General features: G+C 38.0%; 1 protein-coding gene across 1 annotated transcript in view; it reads left to right on the forward strand.

The window, feature by feature from the left end:
• Nucleotides 1-24,061, forward strand: part of POU6F2 (POU class 6 homeobox 2) — a 314,168-nt gene that overhangs the window by 269,567 nt on the left and 20,540 nt on the right. Inside the window, exon 7 of the mRNA XM_062567913.1 lies at nt 19,675-19,881. Coding sequence (XP_062423897.1) covers nt 19,675-19,881 — 207 coding nt within the window. The remainder of the gene's footprint in view (nt 1-19,674; nt 19,882-24,061) is intronic.

Consider the following 24,061-nt stretch of genomic DNA (forward strand, 5'->3'; position numbering starts at 1 on the left):
CTTTTAAGAGCTGTGTAAGTTATCCCCTTCCCAAAGAAATGCATCAAGATATTACCAACCAAGTGAAAGTCATTTAAGTGAATCATCTCTGTTTCCATATTTATATATGTGCCAGACAGGGATGGTCAAACAGGTTTCATATGCTGAACAGGCTTTCAGACTGTGAGGTCTTCTCAAAACCTTGCCTCATTTTAATAGGAACTTAGAAAGGAAACTTAAAAAGTAAAGGAAGAAAAGTTGAAGTTATATCTCATGGAAAAAACAACTGTGTTTTTTCTTGGTGTTCGTTTCTTCCTTTTTTGTACAACTGAGAAGTTCTGATGTTCAATAAAAAGACAACCCTTTTCCAAATAACTTGGAGGCTGGAGGCCAACATTTGAAGTGACTTTGGTCCTGAGCAACTACATCTCATTAAATTCTTAACTTTGAATTGTTTTTTCCTGATTTTAACCACATTAAAATTAGCTTTGTCTGCACCAGGTCTAAGGTAGTTGCTTAATCTCCTCTGCCATCAGTGGAAAGAAATAGACACTTCCAAAGTATAAAACATCTCACTGATCTTAGAAATATATTTTAGGCTAAGATGAATCACCTTGCAAAGGCTCCTCTCTCTCTCTTTCTGTTGACTATTGAGAGAACCCAAATGATGATCTACAACTAGATTCCTAGCTCCCATCTGGCTGGCGTTAGGGGAAATAAATTCCATCCTTACAATACTGCACACCTATAATTTTTAATAGGACTTGAGTCCTTCTGATAAAATTATCTTTGAGTTCCACGTGGCAATCACAGGAGTTTCCACAATGCAGCTCAGATCGTAATAGCGCTAAGTGATGGCTGCACAGCACTCGGTGTTGGCTGACTTTCCTTGTGTTCAGGACTAGTCTAGAGGCACTCAGATTTTTTGTGAAAATTATACACCTGTTTTTGTCTGTTTGCTTGTTTCTGTTTCCTGGATAAATAGAGAAGTAGTATCGTGTGGACGAAGATAACGGTATCTGTTTGGATTATTTAAAATGTACTTAGCATTACGAATACTTTAACTAAATGATGGTATGAATACTTTAACTAAATGATGGATAGACAAGCAAAGAGAGAGTCTTTCTCTCTTGCAAGTAAGATGAAGTATTCCATCTGTGACATTTTGTTATTTAAAAATCAGTTGTGTACAAATGCAGACCTTGTGTCTCTGAGGTTCCTCTGGTTTTAAACAAAACTTTAAGCCTTTAGTCGGGAGGAAATCTCTTCATTTGGCAGATTAACTTTTACATTTCTCTGGACATTTTACTCTGTTTTTTTGATCAGGACAATAAAGGGAAGTGCTGAATTCTTACACTATGGCCAGTTTAAATGTATTTCCAGAACAGCTCAAACCAGCAGATGATAAAAATGTTATGAGAAAGTCTGATCACATAAGAATTTATATCCTAAAAAAAGTCCAAGGAGTCTATGTTCAAATAATTTTAGATACATATCTAAGCCACACTGATCCATAACCTTTTAAAGTTAAGCCATCACACTTTTTCCAGTTTTAACAAATACAGTTTTAAATAATATTTGGTATCAAATACTACATATGTTCAGAAGGGGAAGCACTTCCTCTAGTTTAATGCCAAATATTCTACTTTTGTTCATAAATGAAGTTCAAATGTTACTCACGTAATTCTCATACTGTGGATGGTGGCAATGCTGTCCTATCTAAAAAAAAACAAACAAACAAAAAACACACAAGAATCCTAAGGCCTTCCTACGCAGGGCTTGACCCAGTGCACCTCGAAGTCCATTGCAGGACCCACGCTTAGTGTAGCAAACATGAGATAAGGTTCTTACTACAGTGCCGCTTTAACAGCAGTTCAGGGGAAGATGTTGCCAGCTTCGCCTTGCCCCTCTCCAGCGAGTCCTGCGCTCGGGCACTGTCGCCTCTTATCAATTAATTCACTCTAATTGGCTTCTGTTTCTTCTCTAGCTGTGACCCTTTAGCCTTACCTGCTGCATAACACTGTTTATTGTTAAGCTCTCGGTATATATAAACTGTCAAAATCATCCCTTTGGAAGGGAAGATATGTGATAAGGATTTTCAATACTTGTGCTATCTTTGTTATCTCTTCTGGCTTACAATAGAACCTGAATCATCATGAAAATGCACCGTAAGTTTTTATTTTATGTGATGAACATCTGTAAAAGACAGGGAAAGAGCAGCTGACAATTACCTACCTGACTGTACCTTTAAAAAAAAAAAAAAAAAAAAAAAAAAAGCCATGATTGTCATGGATAAGAGTGCAAATTGTTCCCCTCCAATAAGAGCGATGCAACTTTTCTACGTATAAACTCATCAACATAATTCTAATGAGTTATGGTCTTTGTTGTGAGAAATGAGAAATCCTGTGGTCTCACCCTAAAGAACATTAAAAAAACATTACTGACAGGAAATTGAAAAAGTAATATATGTCTGAATGAATATGACAACTTTTTTTCTGATAGAGCAGATAGATAAATGTCACATACAAGTTTCAAAATACATTTAATTTTGCTACCACAATGGATATTCTCTTCATAAAATATATATGAATCAGGTTTGAATCATAAAACTTGACTGTGATAAATAAATGCATATTTGATAACTTTCTACTTTTTTTTTTTTTTGAGATGCTCATTTTTTTTGAGGTTATTTGTTGTTTACACATCTTTATATTTTCATTTCTGAGTGAAACAACCCAGGTGACAAATTTAATGCACATTGAGCCTGGATGAACTTTCCTTTTAATCTGAGAAATGGATTACTTGTCTCATCTTTTGGGGGAGAAAGCAAGGAAAGGAAGAAGAGACTGGTAGAGACACACACTCACCGAGTAGTCATGCCAGACATCACTGAGTTTTCTGAGCATTGCTCAGGCTTGAGTGGCAGATGAGAAACGCATGCAAGTATTTGCAGAGCCCTGGGTTGGAGGAAGAATCACAGCAGACATGACACTGTCACTTCTATTTCCCCGCACTGAGCAGCAAGTTACAAATTAGGTCCAGATCATCCATGTCCCTAGATGCTAAAAAAAATCTTCCTGTTAAAAGCTGCAGAGAACTTGGAAGTTTTAGGTTCTCATCAAACGTATCTAGTTTGGGGGGAAGCGGTAACAGAGGGAGGGTCTTTTTGTTTTGCGTTTTTCATGCACAGGTTGATTGGGGAAGTTGAAGGGCTTCACTCGCCTAGCACGTTCCAGGGTGGTACACTGCTGACAACGGGAGGGCCTCCTCTGCCCTTTAAAAACAGGGTCTACCTCAGCCCTTTTTCTCTACACTACTTGGCACAACAGGATTTTATTCCACAGCTGAGCTCTTGAAGTCTGCCTTAGTGGAAGTGATAGTACTCATGAGTTGGTGGGCTCTGGAGAATGAAATCTATTATATGTCCAGAAGCATCCCTAAGGATTCTAGTGTTGCATTTGAATCTGTGTTAATTACACTTCATTACCTCATTTATCAAATTTTTAGTATAAATTCCTGCAGCATCGTGAGGAGAACTGGCTGATACTTTTTCATCACTGTCTTTTGATGGAAGAAAGTTATTTGATCTAAATATAAAATGTGTCAATTTGACAAATTTTTTTCAGTAAAAATTTTAGAGTGTCTGGCTAAGATTGAAATGGCTCATCTTCACATATTCTGTTACAGAATCTAGTGGGTTTTTTTTCATGGTTTAGAAAGGTTAAAAGCAAAGTGAAATATTTCAGTTTTGATCAAAACATCTCTATGTACCCAGGAAGATTTTTCAGAATTTTATTTCATTTAAAAATTATCTTTAGTTCCATTTTGAAGTTCAAAGAAAATGAAACAACAGAATCTCTTGCTTTCCTACCAGAACTCCCCATGAGTTGTCCACTTGGTTTGAATGGGGCTACTCCCTAAGGCAGAATGGGTCCAGTGTAAACAGGGAAAAGGGGAAATAATGCCTACATTTTTCTAGCTTCAGATGAAACAGAAGCCTAAGATAACAAGTCAAAAGCAGACCTTGACAGTTCAGGATACAAGCTAGCTTAAGACTGTTCATAATGTTTAAATAAAATAAAATAAAATAAAATAAAACAAATAAAGGCTGCAGGAAGACCCAAACATGGACCCGTGCAGTGTTGCTGTCCCAGGGGCTGTTACGTTCAGGTCAGTAAATTTACTTCAGAATTGTATCAGTAGAAATCCAATCAGAAGGGGGCCTGATAATATTTATGCACATGTATCTGTAAACTAAAATGGAGTCCAAAGATAATAGACATTATTACCAATGAATGAAAAACCAAAAGATGACATTTTACTAATAAATATTATGGCAATTGGCAGCGAATCCATGGCTCTACTACAGAAACTGAGTGGCTCTTGTAAAAGACTTTTGGGATTCCAGTTATTCAGTCTGCTCTTGACTCGTAAGATCTACACTGCGGGATAATCCATGATAGTTTTCTTTCCCTAATATTAGTAAAATGAAAAGAATTACAGCTATTCTGTGTGTTGGGATCAGATATGTTTGTATACTAATGAATTTAATGGAATGAAGAGAGAGGAAAAAAAGATAAAGGTACACATTGTGGCCTGAAAAACCTTGTGGCTAGAACTATAAACAATAAATATTTTTGTAGTCCTTCATAAATTCTTCAGGGTCACTGTTTTGGGATATTGTGCTATCTTGGTAATTAATAGCATTTCTTTTCTGCCTAGCCTCTTCCTCAAAACTTATTGGTGCTGTTTCGGTATCTTCAAGCATTCAGAAGCATCAAAGAGCTTTCATCTTTTAGTGCATTTTACTGTGCCTTGTTGTAAGTAGGAAGAAATATTGATATGATTTCAAGGGCCATTAATATATTCAGTTCGGTCTTACAAATGAGCACATTGCTTGAGTTATAAAATTGAAAATCTGCTATTACCCACAATTAAAATGTTCATACACGAATTATATTGTGGCATTTGCACTTCACTCATCCTCTTCTGCTGTAATTCACGTACACCAGGAAATCTTCACAGCTGCTCCAAGATTTAATAAGAAGTGCTTTACTGAGAAGGCCCACATTATTGAGACTTCATTGTTTAAAAAAAAAAAAAAAGTATTACAAGGACATTTGTAAGTACAATATGCTTTTTTGACAATATTTAAAAGTAAATTACATTTCTCAGTTGCTGTTTCCAGCTTCTATGTAAGTTTTCTTCTCCTTACAGAACTTTCTACCACTTATTCTTACTAACTAATATCTTCCTCCATGAATTGATATCAGACTACTCAAATAAGGCAGTCTGAATGAAGGAAACAACATCTGGCCTTGCTTGCTAATTGTTTAAAATTTTCATATACTAACAATGTCTGTGGTTAGGCCCTCTCATTCCTTCAGGCAGTGATGTAGTGTATGTCTCCATAAGGAGCCTCCTTATTTCATTGGGATCTTTCCCACATCAAAGTGTTACATACTAGGAGAGAGTGATCGAGTCTGGCCAAATGTGGACTGGAAAAGCTGAGTTGTGAAAGTATCCTGATGTTCCTCTGGTGGAAGATCTAGGATAAAAAGAATAGAAAGGCTGTAGCTACAATTGTAGATGATGTCCTCTGAGCTTAAGAAGGATCTAGGGTTTTTTCAGTGCAATTCATTGTGGTTCCACTGACACCCAACTGCCTCTGTTGCAAGAGTAAGTTACGCATAATGCTAGGGATTTCTTTTTTTTCCCAATATATAGCTATATTCGTAAACAGTGTCTAAAATGTTTTAAAGTGCTCTTACCTATTTTCCTTTTGTATTGAAATAGAGGAGTTTCAATGCCAATAAAGGTAAATTAGCACCCCCTTGGTTCCTACCAGGGGATCTGTAGTCCCAGTAAATTTTACAAGAACATGCACCAACATTACCCAATTTGCAAGTCTTGATGGAGCACATCACAGTCTCCAGTTATCTTTATTGTGAGGAAATATGAGCATATTGCCTACTGTAACTTCTTTTTTATAATGAAAAACAGGATTGTTGCTCTTTATTATCTACAGCACCAACATATTTTTAATCATGAGCAGAACACCCTGTTAAGGCCTCGTTCTAACACAGAAGAACAAGATGATCTGCCCAAAAGAGTTTGCAATGTAAATGTAAGACAAGAGATAAAGGGAGGATATGGACAGAGAAGAGAATCTGGGAACAGCTGAGCTCTGCCCGTATCTCCGCCTGCTTGGAGTCAAGAGGGTAAAGGAGAGACTTCCTTTTGGTCCTCCGTAAGTCACAGTGTAAAAGAAAGAGAGATCTTTGTAGGACTGATACACAGACAACAAGCAGAGATAGAAGATGTACAAAGTGTCTGTGATCGTCTACCTTCCCCAGAACTGGCCTCAAGGGTAGGACCTCCTGCCAACACAAGAGAAAGATGAAGTAGTTTAAATCTGTATCAAAAATGTAAAGAGAAATTTTGGTTTGCTGGTCTGTGTCAGGACCACATTGCTTTAGCACAGTAGCAATGTAGGTGCTAGAGATGGAATTATCTCAAGTCCCACTGCTGCTTTTACCTAAAAAATCACAGTTATGTAACTCACCCTTCAGCGAACTTATATGTAGACCAGCCCTTAATGAAACTGGTAGTTACGCTGCTTGTTCCACTCACAGGTTCATAAAATACAGTCTCTTGTTACATCTTCCTCACATTTGAAAATCATTTAGTTAGATTTAACTGACAGTTTTGGAGTATTCCTTTAGTCATCAGCATGTTGAGTATATAAAAATAATAACCTTGAAAGAGACTCAAATCTGCATATAAACTACTGCACTCAAATGTTTTTTGACCAGCTGAAATGAAGCAGAGGCTGAATGCTGGATATTCATATCCAGATCCACAGGCAGCTGCCTCCTAAGTACCACTACATCAGGAAAATATTTTGTCCTGAGAGTGGTGCTAGGACCAATCACTTGTGGTTGATACCATCACATACACTAAGTGTCTGTATTACACAGCTTATTATTATAACTGTGATTTGTATCAGGCTGTGGCCTGAGCAGAATTTTGAGTCAAGCTGTTAAGATGTGAGCAGAAAAACACCTTTCTTTCTCTTCTATCTGTCAGCTCAGGTGAAATGGATTAATGATGCATTTGATAATACAAGATACTTTAGCCATTGCGCTTTCAAGCAGTGAAGCATATGCTCCTGCTACTAGCATTCAAGAAAAGAACCAGCTGAGGGTATTTTCAGTGAGATAGCCACCTTGGATGTAAAAGAGATCTACCTTTGTGGGGTATCTTTTCTTGATAATTTCACAAGAATTACTTAGGGTTCACAGCAGTACTGTCAGAGAGATAAATAGTATTTGTGCTAACATACTACAGATGACTGGATGGAGGACTGGAATTTTAGTGACTTTCTAAAGATGCAGTGATTTGCAAGGAGGAGCACTGAATCGCAGAGCCCAATGCTCCCTCCTGTCCTCTTAAGTTTGCATGCACCACCTTGCACTTTAAGCCTGTCCTTGCAGCCCATGCTTTCACATTGTTTGAAAGCTTATGTTTGGTTGGCAAATGATCAAGGAAGCGCTGAAATGAGCAATCAGCTATCTTTCTTTCTTTATGATCTGTGTGACAAAGGGAAGTTAGACTGGTTCTCAGGAAGCGTTTGTGGTTTTTTTTTCCTAGAGTTTCAGATCTAGAACCTTGGAGTCTTGGCCATTTTCCATCCAAGAAACTATGTATAACCCATTTAAATTCTCCCACTTACTTTCAGTGAAATTAATTTTTCCTTCTTATCCTAAACTTCCATGTAATTCTGCTGCATTACAACCACATTCATAGTGGTTTCCATAGTGATGATACACAATAGTAAGGTAATCCAGAGTGGTTGCTACCAGCATAGTCATACTGATGATTTGTGCTGTGGTTAGTTCTCAGGAGTCTGAAAATCTGTTGTTGAAGAAATGCATGCTCTGTAAAATCTTACATGTTTCAGTAGTATGGGGCAAAGGTTTGTACAACTGTCCACCTTGGTCTTGCCTTCAGCTTTTGTAGACTATCACATCAAAAGTTACAGCTATTAATTAATAAGATCAAGAAGTTTAGCTCATATTTGCCACAAGTCCAGGTCATCTCAAATTGTAGAAACATCGGTGGAAGCAGGACATGACATTGTGTTTCAGACAGTTGCTCTGGTGCAATGTTAAATATTAATGAAATTATGAAAATTAGTGAAATGATTAAATGACAAACAAATACTATGTCATTGATAACCTTTGCAGCAGGAACCTGGTCTATAACAATATATAGAGAAATAGGATTGTGTAACAACAGTATTGAGCATTATCGCTGCTTGTTGGTTGCAATATCTGTTAGCCTTCTTGCATTGCATTCTGGCTAAATATGAGATGATTGAATGAATCAAAATGATGAACTAATTTCACCTTTAAAAGTTCCAGATTGAGAAACATGGTGATATGTGGTAAATATTTTATATTTTATGTAATATATTTATTTTGATAGTGATGAGACTAGATCATTCAAAAATATACTGAAGGGCTAGAGATTCTTTCATCTATAAGCTAATAAAGATATGTGGTCCTAAATGTTGCATCTGAAAGTAATTTGATGTTCAGTCTAGTTCCTGATGGAAAAGTGTCCAAGGGAAAAAAAAACAAACAACAAAAAAACCCACATACCAGCTCTCAACTGGTATTGTGAAAAGAGAAGTCAAGGCTAGAATAAAACCTCCTCAAGCTCTTGAAGTCACTTAACCAGAAGAGACTTCTATTTCTTCAGAAGAATCTAGACTTCATTGATAAAAATTAAAAAGCAAGAGAACTCCTTGTGGGTTCCAGATTTAATTACTGTAAATACTGTATATAGTATTAATACTATATATAATGTTTATATATAAAAAATGCATATATAGTATTTCATGGAAATACTTTTTCAAGAATGGCATCACAAGATAATGCACTGCCTCTGCCTTGTGAAGGCAGTTAAGAGCATGCCATCTCCTCTATCCAGTTGCTTGTCTATACAAAATAAGTTGAAAGGAGCAACAAGAGAAAGATATAAAAATACAGCACCAAAAATTCTCCTGCTCACCTAGACACAGGCATTGATGACAGTGTGCGACATCCATTTTTTAAAGGATGATAATGCAACTAGAAAAACTAAAACAGCACTATTTCAGCAACAACTGTTGTGGCAACAGCCAGCATTACCATGTTCATATCTATGCAAGCGTGTCTCTCAATAGCAGTTCCCATTTAAAAACCACAGGATCAAAGAGCTATCACTAAAGACCGGCTTACTTTGGCTCCCGACCTGTGGATAGCCTCTCCGTAGTGCTGGGCCAGTGCGGGGCAATGCGTAGCAAAGGCACTCCTGAACAAGCTGGTATGTCACCACAGAAAGGAAGCAATCGGATGGCACCAGCACGCCGCGTGCCTGCCCTAATTAGGCTTGCTGCAAAAGGGCAATTTGTTTCTCGAGCTAGCCTTGAGTAGCTCAGCATGGCATGCGTTGCAAAGCACCGGGATGCCTACATTTTTTTTCTGATGTTATGTCCAGTATGTTAGATTCTGATACAGCAGTAAGCAAGTCTAGTCTTTATGCTATTATGGAGAAGTAACAGTAAAGATTGATTTACTAAATAAGAGGTAATCCTTACTTACTAAGAGGCAACCTTTGACCACAATGGTTTGTAATCTAAAGACATGAAGTAATGGTACAGTTTGCAGATGCAGTGTATACATTTCCCTAACCACAGCAATACAAAGCTCACAGAGGTTGAGAATTTTTATTTCAGAACAGGGATCATGTCTATGAGATGCTTGGTAATAACTTGAGACTGAAATCCTCAGAAAAGCCGAAGAGCTGGCTGCTTACTTTTCAGCAAGTTTGAGCAGGAGTTGGTACTTACTTCCTGTGGGCTGCTGGTAAAAGCTCAGTTCAAGTAAAAAGAAAGTAGGGCTGAATTAATGAATTAACATTTACTAAAATATTTTCATTCTAATTAAATCTAGAAGTTCATATTGGTGGCTCAACCACCTTTCATTTACTTCCTGATAAAATTCATGACTTCTTGTTCTCAAAGTAATTTACAGAAAGAAAAGCTAGCAAAACCACACTTACAAAAGCGTATTTGCGTATGTCTACACTACAGAGCTCTGCACTGCAGTCAGGATAGCTTTGTGGTTTGGGAGGCAACCAGTAAAATGCTCAAAACAATAAGTTGCGACTTCTCTTTGTGATCATCAAACATTAATAGAAATTCTGGCTATTTTGTCATAACAATACTTTGTGAGCAGAAAAATTGCTGAAATATTTTATACAAGTCATCCATCAAAGAATTTTAAATAATGAACACTTTCATAAGAATCTACTTATCTGACTTTCAGAAATGTGCAGCACCCATAAATCTAATTACAGTTAACAGGTGCTTTACTCATCTCGGAGAACTGTGACCTTTAAGGTCCTTATGCCTAACTTAATTCTTGACTTTAAAAGGAAGCTAATTCTGGTAAGTAAATTGCTCAGAGAGAACAGTTCAGCAGACACTCTACATAATTTTTAATCTTTAATTTGGTAGCTACATATCTTTAGATTTTTGCAATGAGAAAATGTCATGTTGTGTTATTCAGGATGTTTGATGAAAAGAGACGTTCTTTTCCTGACTGTATACTTGTCTCTTCTAACAGAGCATAACAGCATTAGTTTGAGAAACATTTCACCACATAACTCCTACAGCAATGACAAATAAAGTCCTGTATATTTTGATGTTACTATACAAACATTATTTTCTAAAAAATAAAACACTGAGAAAGTCAGGTGGAATGTCAGACTCAGTGTTCCATTATGATACTTACAAAGAGATATATGAGCAATACTTAACCTTGAAAATTATAATTTGTTACATGAAATGGCAACTCAGAAATACAATTTCATAGACGCCTGGTTCTTGTGTCATTATTTGATGCACTGTTTTTTTAACAGCATGTTGTTGTGCCATTTTTTCAGTTCTTATCAGGAAGTAAGATGCAGCAAAGCAAATCTACGAATTTTGCATAAATTAATGTCTCTTTTAGCCTGAAAGACACAGGCAGCCGTAGCCTTCTAATGACTTGAGCTTCAAGAGTTGTGTTGTCACTACCACAGAGAACCAGGAGTTCCATGTATTGAAGAAGTGGTCTGTAAAAGGAGCTTATATTTATTTCATACTTCTGATTTTTCAGTACATAGACTGATAATGTATAGAGCATAGTAAGTATATATGGGCAGGTTTATTGATATCAATAGGTAATAGAGTATATATGTATACATTGGTTAGGTGGATGTGTATGTTTACAATTTATATAGTATACGTGTGATTAAGAATAGGACAGCTGTGCAGAGGCTAAAAAATCCTTTGCAGATCTTCAGTATTTTTTCCTTTCCTCAGTCATTCTCTCCGTAAATTTTCTCCTATAAAGTATCTCCTTAGAGTAACTTTTGTAAGCTGATGACCTTGCAAAACTAGAACAAATGAGCTTAACCCTACAAGATGTGTTAGTTTCTCTAACGATCAAGAGCCTAAAAATCGGTGCTTGAGCAAATTCTTGGTGAGTTAAATATGCTTCACTCATCTTCATTTTCTAGTTCTCATATTATTTTAATGGTTTATTGAATATAACCTGCAATAAGAGCCCACTTTGGCTTCTATAGTGTGATGCTGATGAACCTCAAACTGTGCTTATCACCTGGTTTTCTAATTACAAATGCTTCTTTCATACAGAATCTGAGAATGACATGTTAGGATGGCTAGAAGCTTAAAAATCTCTAAGCAGCTTATAGCATTTGGCCCACAAAGAATGGAGCCACCCGTGGGGCCATCACAGACTTAGCAGCTTGAGTCATAAGGTTGTCGTGGCCAAGACTGTGTTACAGTACTGAACTCCCTACCGGATGGGCAAGGAAAGAATTCAAATGGGCATTTGCTTCACTTTGGAGTGCCATTGAACTGAACAGCCATAGGATGGGCCTATTTCTGGACAGTCAGCCTGGTATACTACTTCTGGCATAACAGTGCTCAACCATACTTTTATTTAAAATATCTGTGTTATTCTGAGCGAATAGCTTAAGCACAGGCATTGCTGATGCCTCATATCTCAGCAGACACATAAAGAATGGCCAAAGACTACTTGAAGAAAACTCAAGTGGTGAGTGGCTGTGATGGAGATGTGATGTACTGTGCTGTGTGTTGTTCTATGCTGCATGGAAATATTTGCTAGTGTTGTTTTGCACTATGTATTTGAAAGTTTCTCTTAGGTTCACAGATAAAATAACTTAGACCAAATAAGTTCATTTCCAAAGCAAAGCAGGAATGGCATACATCTGCCATGAAGACAGATCACCAAAGGCAGAAGAAATGAGCAAAGTTATTTACAAAATGTTAATTAGATTCCATCCACAGAGGGTGCACAACCAGTTACGAGCAGTTGTGTGTGTTACTAACATTAGCAGGATGAGACAGAGCATTAAACCACTGTCCTGAATTATCACCAGGCTTTGTCAGAACAACAGACTTTTTCAGCTTGTTATTTGCAAAATATTAGGCAGCTAGGACAAATATTATAGGCCCATGATGGTTCAGAGAATTCCATCAACAGTGGAAGGACATGGAAAGAGAAGGTTATGTATAACCAGATCAAAGAGAAGGTTATGTATAACCAGATCAAAAGTGTCTAACAAATATTCTGATACTCTGTCTACTTTGCAGCCAAAAGTTGATTGCAGCATGTGTAAACGTCTATGAACTAGTTTTAATTTAGGTGGCTCAGGTCCTGATAATAGTGAAACTGCCAGAGCGATAGTAACCAGCCAAGACCCTGTGTCACAGAATATCACAGAATCAGTAAGGTTGAAAGGGACCTCCGGAGATCATCTAGTCCAGCCTCCCAAAGATTTCCTTGTGCTGGTTCTACTGGGGCTTGAATCCAGGACCTTCAGCGTGTAAAGCAGATGTGATGATAACTGCTACACTATCCCTCTACTCCTAAACCTGCCCCTACACCCCATGCTGTCCTAACTGTGCTGCCATCTCAGGAACCAGATTAAGATGTGCTGTAATCACTTCTCCAAGATCAGTAAGCAATACTGTTAATAAATTTCCTCCTGCTCATGGGCAAATCTGTTATATCTGGAAAGTCAAGTTTTGTTGAAATACTGATCATCTCCCATAACTAAGCATCTAAAAGTAAATGTGATCATGAGTGCTGATGTTTCCCGCTTCCAAAAGCGTGTGTGCATGGGGGATAGAGGGGAGGAAGCCCTTCTCACTGCTGAACATGACTGGCTCTTGTCAGACAAGAGCGGAGCATGAGCCCTGTTCTGTAACCTCGTGCAGGTGATGGGAAACAGCATAACAATTTCGTATCTGGTGGCCATTGACTGTTAGCTGTGAACTGTGAGAAAAATACGCAGCCTCTAGTGTCAAGGCTAAAAGGAATTATATCATTTTGAAGGGTTTGTGCTCTTAAAAGTAAAGCTGCTCTACTTTAGGTAATGCTGTAGTATCTGAACAACATCAATTCAGAGGGTTTTTTTTATTATTATTGGCCATCTCTCCTTCCTGACACCAGCTTGGCAATTCTCACTACTTAAGTGTAAGGCTTTCATGCATTGTCTGTTCATAGTTTGAAATGTTAAGTTAGTTTATGTGTGTATGGTGGTTTGCCTCATTTACTGAACAATTCTTCTGTTTTTCTTTTTACTTTTTTGTCTGTTTTTTTACATATTATTTTTCTGTGGTTCAGAACTGAATAATTAACCTTCAATGTTTAAAGGGCTGTAACACTGATAAATTCAGAGAGAAGCGCATTTTGATGATGCTATTGAAAAAAATGTTTCCTTTTAATACTTGAAGATATTTTTCAGAAGAATTGACAGTATTTGGTTTATGTCAGACTTGGTTGACAGCAGAAAGAGCCTACTGTAGTCAGTATCTTTGATTTTATTTAGCATTTTCACAGCAGAAACAAAGACAGCTGTTGAACCATTCGTTTGGCTACAGTTTGCAATATTTCTTTGGTTGTGCTAGGAGAACAACCAAGCAAGGAAGCATCCCTGTTTCTGAAGAGGGGAGAGGGAGGAGAATTTAATAAAAGTAGTTGAATGCTGCATTTTAGAGTTTCACAGTGTCTTTTTTTAGAATGTCAAAACATGGTAAGTTTATTTGGAACCATAAGAAAAGATTCACTGCTGGGAAATTAGCAAGGAGGACTTCACACAGTCACATAACATCTGTTTTTATATCTGCAGCACAAATGGGACTACAATTAGACATTCAGTCCCACAGGTGCTGAGCAGTTGCTCAGCTTCTTCCCACAGTTTTAGCCTGTCAGCTCCAGTTACAGCTCAGGTTCCTCGTGGCAGAACTGAGACATCGGCATGTGCCACAGCCAGAAAGTGCTAACGCATGCCAAGACTAGCAAACTAAGTAGTCAACAAAACCAACTGAAAATGAAAATGTGTTGTCAGTCAAGGATAAAAATAGATTTTCCAGTGTTGTTCTCCGTACTCCATCATTTTTAAGGCATCAGATGTTTTCATTTCATTTTAAGATGAAACTGCTACTGAGCAAAGCAAATTATGGGAGGAATAAAATCTATGTAACAGTGCAAGTGGTGACTAACACATCAATTTACCAGGGCTAGGGCATTACTTAGCCTGTCCTTTGGGGTAACACTTGTGGACCCTGCTGAGATGCTGAGAGGTTGGGCATTTTTTTTCCCTGCACGGTCAACTGTAATCTTTGGAATTTTACCTGCACATTAACTGTGTGCTTATTCTTTCATTTACATTTCATAGGACTATCTAGGCAAAGACCACTGAGGCCACAGATGGTGAGTAGGAGATCAACAAATTAACTTCATCTGCAAGCCAAGCCTTACAACTTTATTTCACATGAGTAACACTTATTCACAAAAGTTGTCTTGGCAATGGCATACTCAAGTTGTAAGATTTTAGGAGCTTGATCTCAGTCATCTTTTGAAATCCTAGACAGCTAAAATGGCATTAACAGATTAATCAGTGCAAAACAATCAAATGTTCTTTAAAAGTCACCCTAAGTTTCCTTTGAAGTTAGAAATGAACAACTGATCCTTGAAATTTATTTAATATTGGCAGTCATAGAAAAGCAAAGTAACATCTGTAAAAGCTGCTCTCTAAAGAGGCATTTGATGTATCTTTTAATCTATGAGCAAAAATAAAAGACTTGTGCTGAATACTGGAGGTGAACATCTGACTCTACCAGGCCTTCTGGCAGTACTCTCTGTCACTTGAACAGGGCCAGGATTACAGTCTTGGTGTTTTCAGAAGAAATGGACCAAAGCTTTGGCTTCCTAAGAAAGCTGAGATCTGAATTAACATTAAATATTTCACTTGGAGTCCTGAATCGACCTCTGTACTACATTTTTTTTGACTATATCTGGGCCCTGTACATCAGCCAGATACAAGCAGGTGTAGTTTATTTTCATCAACAGTGCTCTGCAGATTGATGTGCCCAGCTCCATCAAAGGTTCAGGAAGTGTTCAAAGGGGCTTCCTTGAGTTAACCCTTGCACTGTCGAAACTATCTGCTATTTCATACATGACACCTGTTCTGCAATTCTACTGTGAATACAAAGCACTTGCATTGAGTTGTGCGAGGTACGAAAGGAACAGTGAAACATACACGTAGCTTAAAAAAGAAAACTCTCCTTTTTAATTGTATTTTTGTGGCATGAGGAATTTTAGGGATGTGTTTTTGTCTCAAGAATGAGCTTGACACGGTGGAACTGTTTAGAAATTTGCATTCAAATCTTAGCAGAGTAAAAAGCTTCTTGTGCTGTCTCTGTATTCCAACAAAATAAAACAGAGCACTCACTGTTTCTTGGCTTTGAAGCCGAGTGGCATACTAGGGCTTATAGCCATGTACCTCAGTTCTCTTTCTTTCAGAAGAGAGTGGTGTCTTCCAGAGTATTTTTTGGGGTACATTACTGTCACGTGCTCTCCTGAACTGTGCTTGAATATCATCTGAAATAGCACCAGTTGGAAAGGACCAATACAACCACATGAGGGAACTTGTTGACATTTAAATGGTCTGGACTGTCACAGGCCGGTGCCTCAAGCCTGTGGCATGATTGTGCTTTATTTTGTCAGAAATTTGTATGTGTTAAAACCATAAATTGTCTTCCTAAAGTGCTGATCACAGTGGAATTTCTCACCAAATCAGAGAAAGAGTGATCTGGCCCCAAATCAGGACACTCACAAAGGGTTTGAGTGGGACATGCAGACTCAGTCTTCCTGCCCAAAGAATAATTTATTTATTCATACAAAGCTGAGCATTTTGAATCAGAGAAGCCTTTTAGTCTAGATGTTCAGCTGTTTGGTAATGGGTACAGAAACCTGAATCTGGGTTTAGCCATATCGAAGATGTATGCCCTAAAAAGTAGCCCTGTTGGTTAACCAGGGACAGGTGGCTTTCTGATTTTTACCAGACAAGATTTTTCTTCATTTTGGTATAAAATGGAAAAAAAAATTGAAATCTTGATAAGTCTTACAGAATGGGAAAACTATTTCCCATTCAGGTTTACCCCTAGCTGCTATGGTAACACTGAATTCCTTGGAGTATTTGTGTCTTTGTCCTTCTGGACCCTCTTTTATAGCTCTACACTCTCCCGGCTCCTGTTCTGGCTGTGTGCATGTACCGTGCGCCATGTACAGAATGGTATGTGACACACATTAATGTATATAGATAGCCTTCTGCTTCTGACCTTACAAACTGTCCACTTCAGCACTGTCATTCTGCAAAATATCCAAATACAGTCCAAGAAATGCATTTTAAATGTGGATGCAAACATTTCTATTACTGATAACACCAGCACAGCATTTTTTGCTTTGCTGGGATTAGGACCTTGATAGTTCGAGTTATAGGCCTAGTAATGCCACTCCAAGGTTGTGTCCTTTACTGACATGGTAAAGGGAAGGCCTTTGCTACATTTCTGCTGATAAAGTTAAGAAGGATTATTCCATTTGTTTGGTGACATACATTAAAAGTGAAGGAATATATTTGTGACCAATAAATATTGCAGGCGATGAGCACTAGGAGAAATTTACATGTTGTACTATAGGAAAGTTGCATCTAATTCATGCGAAAAGTCAGAATTTAGAAAATACTCTGAAATCTAACAGTGATCCCTATGAATGCCTCCATCCTCAGGGAAGAGCCATCTTCTCACATGAGCTGCAAAACAGCTGCAGTTCAGCTAGGGAAACCTTAAAAAGGCCCAACAGTACTGTGGTCTGCAGAAACACACTCACAGGCAATTCCAATGTAGAAGGCCAACTTTCCAAATATAACCTGTGTTTGACAATGCTCCTTTCAGTTTCACTTTCATGCTCTGTAAAACAGGGCTAATAATCTTTATAGAATCAACCTACCTTTGAGGAATGCATTAAGGAGAAATTAAATAGTATCTCTACAGTGTTTTGAATGCTTTTGATATATAGTGCTTTTATAGTATAGCTTAATAGGTGTGATTGCCATTTTGCCAGGCCTTTGCACAGGAGAGCTGTCCTAATCTTATTTATGGTTCTCTGGTCTTCTCATCCAGACTTGTATTGACTGGGTGAGTTTGGTAAAGTGATGATGAGTCCAGGAGTTACCAGTGTCAGCTGAGCTACCACAGCTGAGTGCACTGGGATTTAAGTTATCACGTTGCATTTCACCATTGAGCCTACATGGAGGCATGTGAGCAGTCTCTGTCTGCTGAAGGAGCAGTAACGCGTTGGGACACTGTCACCTGATTGAGAACTATCATAGCCTAATGATGGTAAAGAAGAGGGTGATCTCTGAAAAGAGGCTCACGCTCCTCCAGGTATGCCTGACTGTGTTAGTCTGCTATCTCTGCGTGATGGTTTATTAGGGATGGATTTGCTGGTGTTGTTGTGTATCATCTCCCAGGATTTAAATAAGCAGAGGTCTTAGCATATACCTGTTATTCTTCATAACTCAGTTCATATATATATATATATTTTTTTTTTAATCCTTGGCAAGAGATTCAAAGTTGTTCATCTAGTTTTACAATCTCAGAAAAAAATTCAGTGGCCTGCCCACAAAGCCACTGGTGTTTTCACTAAACAGTTATTTTAATTTTATATTGTATTGTGCATTTCTCATTGATATAATATAAATTAATAGCTGAAATCAATAGGAATTGTATGGTTTTGTTTTGGAGACAGATTTTCCTTCAAGTTTCATTAAAAACAGTTTGGCCTGATTTACTGAGGAAATGAGTCTCATGAATAATGCTGTCTATCCATCTCTCTTTCCATCCATCCATCTCTCTGTACCATACCTAATGGCTTTGAACCAATTGGCTAATATCAATGAAATTTATCAGAAATAAAGAGATCTAAAAAGATACTAAGTTCCTGAACGGAACGAAAATCAGCAGATGAATTGAAGAAAGCAACTCTGTTAATATCCCTGCTGAGGAAAAAGAGGGACAACTCAACCATAATCCATCCTCTTTCTTAGCAACCAAATAGGTCTAGGCTAGTCAAAACACACGATAAGGGACATGAGGGAACTGGGAGCGTATCAGTGGGGGACCTAAGAGGCATGGGTGGGAGCCAGGGACATTGCGGTGTGATGGATCTGGAGGGTAAAGAAAAGGAACTAAGGGCTCTGGAGAGGGAAAGCTAGAAGTTTTACAATGAGATTGATGTTTTCTTGGGCTATTATGATAGAGAAAATCAGAGAAGACACAGTGAGCAAAATGGTATTATTACAACAGGAAAGATAAAAGAACACAACACAGATCTCTGATTCCAGCTCCATTCATTGTTTGAAAAAGAAGTCTGGTTTTATTCACAAGTTTCATCAGAAGTTTGTTTCAGATGCTCTCATACTGTACAGTAACTTTCTTCAACCTAGCCACTGATTCAATAAGAATCTTTCTTACAGTATGTTTGACATCTTATCCTAGTATTAGTTTTACATAGGTATGCCCACGCTTTAGGAAATCACTGTATTCTCAAATGTCAGAAATGTCACTTTCTGAGAGTATTTGCCCCAGAAATGTTAGCTAAAATGTGCTCTCTAATGCCAGCTCTCCCATTTTGTATTGCACTACTTAGCTGTCATCCAAAAGAAGTCATATTTTAATGAACACGTCTTTAGGAACCATATCCTGAAAGGCACCAGTATCTCTTTGTTCCTCACTGAGATCACATGGAGTAATAGGTGGTCAGCTAAAGTGCTAGGTTACAGCAAATCAATGAAAATTACATAGACACATGAGTTCACAGTCAATAACTTTGTATGGATGAATTGTAGAAAGCAGGACAAATGGGACAGACTTTTGCATTATTTCACTTTCATTAATCCTACACATGAGAGAGAGGAACAAGCATCACCCAAGGGCCAGAGGGTGGCCCAGAACTTTGTTTCATACACTTTCAGTCACAGGGGATTTGTTGGGGGTGACAGTGGCCAGTGCTAAGATGTTTAAGTGATATGTGACTCACCAAATGTGTTTGAAAGTCCTAATCTTCGCAGTAAAGGAAAGGTTTGGTCTCCGCCATCAGCCTGTCTTATATGTCTCTCTGCATATATTTCATTTAAGTTTGATTTGATGTGCATAAAACAAGTAATTACACATGACAAATACTCGTGTTTCTGTGTTGTTTTCTCCAGATTATAGGAACAATCCCACTGATGCCTAATCCAGTCCCCTCCAACCAGACAGCAGGTGGAGCCCAGGGCCTTCAAGTGCAGCCGATTACTCCACAGTTATTGACCAATGCCCAGGGTCAGATCATTGCTACTGTCATCGGCAACCAGATACTCCCAGTGATCAACACCCAGGGAATAACACTATCCCCACTCAAACCAGGCCAACAGGTAAAGTGTCTGTAGTCTGAATGGTTGTAAAAGCAAATGTACAGGAGGATCATCTTCTATTTCTCACTGACTCTCATGACCTTTCTAAAAACTTCCACTTTATTCTTCTGTTTTCACTATCAAAAGATGAAATCTATTATATTTAGTACAGAAATGCATGTTATACGTGTTATTATAATGTAGATCAGATAAAGAATTCATACATTCAGGGTTATCCAGTTGGGTTTTTTCTTTTCTTTTAAAGGTATGTAGGGCCAGCTGAGAAATTTTCTCTCTACTTCTATCTCTGAGGTAGGAATGTGAGACAGGAGAGACCCATCTGGTTCATAAAGTTCAGTTCCTTGGTTAATGGTCACCCAGGAGACTGGGTTTTGAAATGTTTTGGAATGTGTGAAGGGAACAAAAATACATGAAATTATTAGCCTTTTTCACTGGAAAAGTAGAAGTGTGTGTGCCTAACTGCACAAGCAGAACAAATTTTTAGACAAATTATTATTCAGTGGAAGCACAAGGTAGTTCACAAACTTCAGGATGGGTGCAGCAATTTCACTGAGGTCTGAAGAAATTTCTGTAGTTCTTTTTATAGTTCTCTAAAGTCAAATTAGTTAATTTTGTCTACACCTGTAGAGTGAAGAATTGCAATGTCACCTTTTTTTCTCTGAAAGAGAGGAAATTGTGGGTGGAAAAGTCAACAAATGTGATTGCCAAAAAAGTGCATATGAAAGTGTCACTCACTTAAATGTTCCACTTAGCATTTCTATTGCTGGTAGTACTTATTCGCTAGTCCTGCCCACACCTCCAGTCCTAGGTAGCAGCCTTTTGTAGGTTTGAGTGAATCCCAGGGCCACATGAACTCCAAATCAAGATCTCCAAGACAAATTTTTTGTTTGTTTGTTTTGAAGATATTTCACATCCAAATAGGTACATTCTCTTTTTGTCATCCTATCCTCTATGATATTTAGCAGAGGCATTTTCCAAAGTACTTGGTATTTATCTGCCTCTATTTTCTTTAATGGGAGCAGACTTACACAACTGGCAAGTGCTTTTGCAATTGTTGCACATATATGGTTTTAAACAAAGAAGGATGCATGGAGGGCAGGCTGTGTATTCTCCAATGCTAGAAAGCCTGACTATGGACTAAAAAGTTCAGCAGTTCACATTCGGTTTTTTGTTTGTTTATTTCTTTTAAGTCAATCCCCTGATGAGATTCCCTCCTTTATGAAGGGAAGCTCTCAAAACCCATCACAATCCTGGGATGCCATTTGAAAGCCATGAAATTTAGAGCTAAGGGGAGAACAGAGGTCCTGTATTATTCTCTGGGACCGTCTTACCTGCAGCGCAACACATCTTCTGGCACAGCTATGGTCCCTCCTGAGCCCTGCAGCAAAACAACCTCTTCCAGGCAAAGTCTGCCGGTAAAATTAGTGGGCGGAGAGGGGACAGAGATGCACCCCTTTTCTGCACTGCTAGTGGCACTGGGCTCACATAAAGGGACAAACTGTTGCTGAAGGGGGCAGCTTGCAGAAGGACAGATGGCGTTCGAGTTGGAAAGCCACTATTTAGCCATATCATGCTATACTGCAGTGGTTCACCCAATTTGAGTGCTCGGGTGCTGTACACAGAACAGACTACCAACTTGCACAGGTTGCGGGTAAGCAGAGCTCTGGTCATGTGCAAGAGTCAAAGGTGTGCCTTGTGTCGTCCTACGAAAAGAGCTCCCCTGGTATACCGAGCAGTGCTGTGTGATTAGAAAATACTGTTTCCCTAAGATCAGTCCTGGAGAGTCCAGCCTGTGCTTCTCATGCAGTCAGTTGGTAAGGTGCAGGAGGCTGCAGGAAGGGCTACCAACAGCACATACCCTCCTTATCTTCATCTGTTGAAACCCCATCTAAAAAGTACTCTTGATCGGGGAAAAAATAATACAAATACTCTATGAAAAAAAAATTATACATTATCGTTTTTATAGGAGCTACATAAAATGATTTCTGTGTATTTGTGCTCCCTCTACTGGTTGTTCTGCTTTTACTGAAGGCGCCTAATAATGTCAGAAGAAATTTTGCCATTGATTTCAGCAGCAGCAGAATTGATGCATGAGAGCTAGATCCCCTTCATAGAAATAATACTTATGAACATTAAAAAGCAAATGAGATAGTACAATACTGACTGCCATATTGTTTGAAAAGTAAATAGAATTATACATTTTATAAGGATATTCTGAATTTACCTTACTGCCTGGGTAGCAACTTACTAAACTGTTGTGTTTGGCTAATGATAGCATATTTATTCCTAAGTTCAAAACCTCATTTTCAGAAGAACTGAATGCTCAAACTCAGAGGGCTCAGCAGGAATTCAAAATATTTTTTATTATGGTGTCACACTGCATTTGATGTCTTGTAACTTGATGAAAGAAGCTTCAGAAGGGAAAAATAAAGTACAAGGCAAGTTTTGGAAAAGTTTGAGAATGTCACACAGAAATAAGTGAGGAAATAAATAATGTAGTAAAATGTTCCAGTTATAGATGATCTTAGCTTAACTTCCGACTTATCATTTTCTTAGAAATGTACTACAGGAGAAAGGAAAAAGAGCAGGTGATTGCAAGCAATGGTAGTAAGCTACTGCTTGCTGGCCAAGTCACAATAATTGAACTTGTGCAGCCTAATTCAGTTGCTAAGTGATGTGTTTGTGCTTACTTTTTGCCTAAAACCTGAAGACTTAAATGCCTCAGCTATTGTCTTTAGTGAGCTTTACTATAGGTAGGCTACATTAGTTATTTATTCATACAACTCTTTTAAACTTGACAGACTAAAACCTAAATGTCCTCTCATGGAAATGAGTTCATAGATTACTTATGTGTAGTGTAAAGCAGTGCTTCTTTTTCTGTGTTGTAAATAGGTTACTTTTTAATGTACAGAAGCAACCCATTGTAACCCTGTTGCTCTAGTTTTAGAGAATAAAGAGAAGCTTCTGATTTATGTTCTTTAAATTACACACAGTAGAGATTGTTCCTCTTTATATTCAGTAGTTACAGCTTCAGTGCTTTTACAGTTTTCCAAGATTTTTTACTAATCTAAACAGTATCACCGATATACACACTGAGAATTCGCCTAGAGTTTGTAATGGCTTTCTAAAGAGGGTAAATGTTCATATTCCTGCTATAGTCCTTGTCTTTTTTATCTCTGTCATAAACTAGTTTTCCTGTGCTTCTAATATTTTTTACTGCCTGTCTCTCAACCATTTCAATTTCCACAATAATCTCTTTGAGATTTTGTGATCAGAACTGAATGCCATGATTACAGTGAGGATGCATCACTGATTTACATAACAACATTACAATATTTTCAGTGTTATTGTCTGTCTTTATCTCAGTACAGCCTAACATTCTGCTCTTTTTCTGTCTCTGATCATTGAGCAGTTTTTTTCAATAGACAGACGTATCCACCATGGTGCATCTGTGCTTCCCTGATTGTTACCATGTGAGTCACTGAAATGGTTCCTTCTAATGTGAATTATTTTGCACCTTTCTGCTCTGTGTTTTGTCTGTCATAATGCTCCCCAGGTTCTGTAGGTTGGTCAGGATGGTTCATGGTTTTCTGTACTAACCTAAGAAAATCTATGCCTCCTGCTGCTTCAGTGTCACCAGCTTGTCTTATTGCTTGCTAAAACCATTCAACAAAGTTTGATATGAATCCTTTGGACTCCCCTTGCATACCCCTTCCTTGAAAAAGGATGTTCTGTTCTCTAATTTTGTGTTTCTTTCTTTTTTAAGCTGTTTATATCCTATATTAGAAGTGTAGCCTTAACTTCTGTGCTTCCTTTATGCCTCTGAGAGGGGATATGTTATATGGCTAAAAGCATATTTTTCTCCGAGAGCAACTGAGCTTGTAGTAGCAACTCATTAATATTGTCATTTTACTTCCAGATTTGAAAACCTTGTTTTAAGGCATTCTTCTGTATCTTTAACACATGTTTAGACCAACATGACCACCAGAAGAACTTGTACCACGAACTGGAGTCTTACAAGGGTCAGAAATTTAGGGCAGAATTCACCTTGCTCAACTTTACCCGTGAAACAGTTAGGTGTTTGGTGAAAGCTAGCAACTAGGTTTCTGTTAGAGACAAAGAAGATAGGCAAAGAAAGAAGGTGATCCATGCTGCCCAGAAAGAATCATTTTAGATAAGC

This window comes from Rhea pennata, chromosome 2 (genome assembly GCF_028389875.1).
Source record: "Rhea pennata isolate bPtePen1 chromosome 2, bPtePen1.pri, whole genome shotgun sequence".
In the NCBI taxonomy this organism is placed as follows: Eukaryota; Metazoa; Chordata; class Aves; order Rheiformes; family Rheidae; genus Rhea; species Rhea pennata.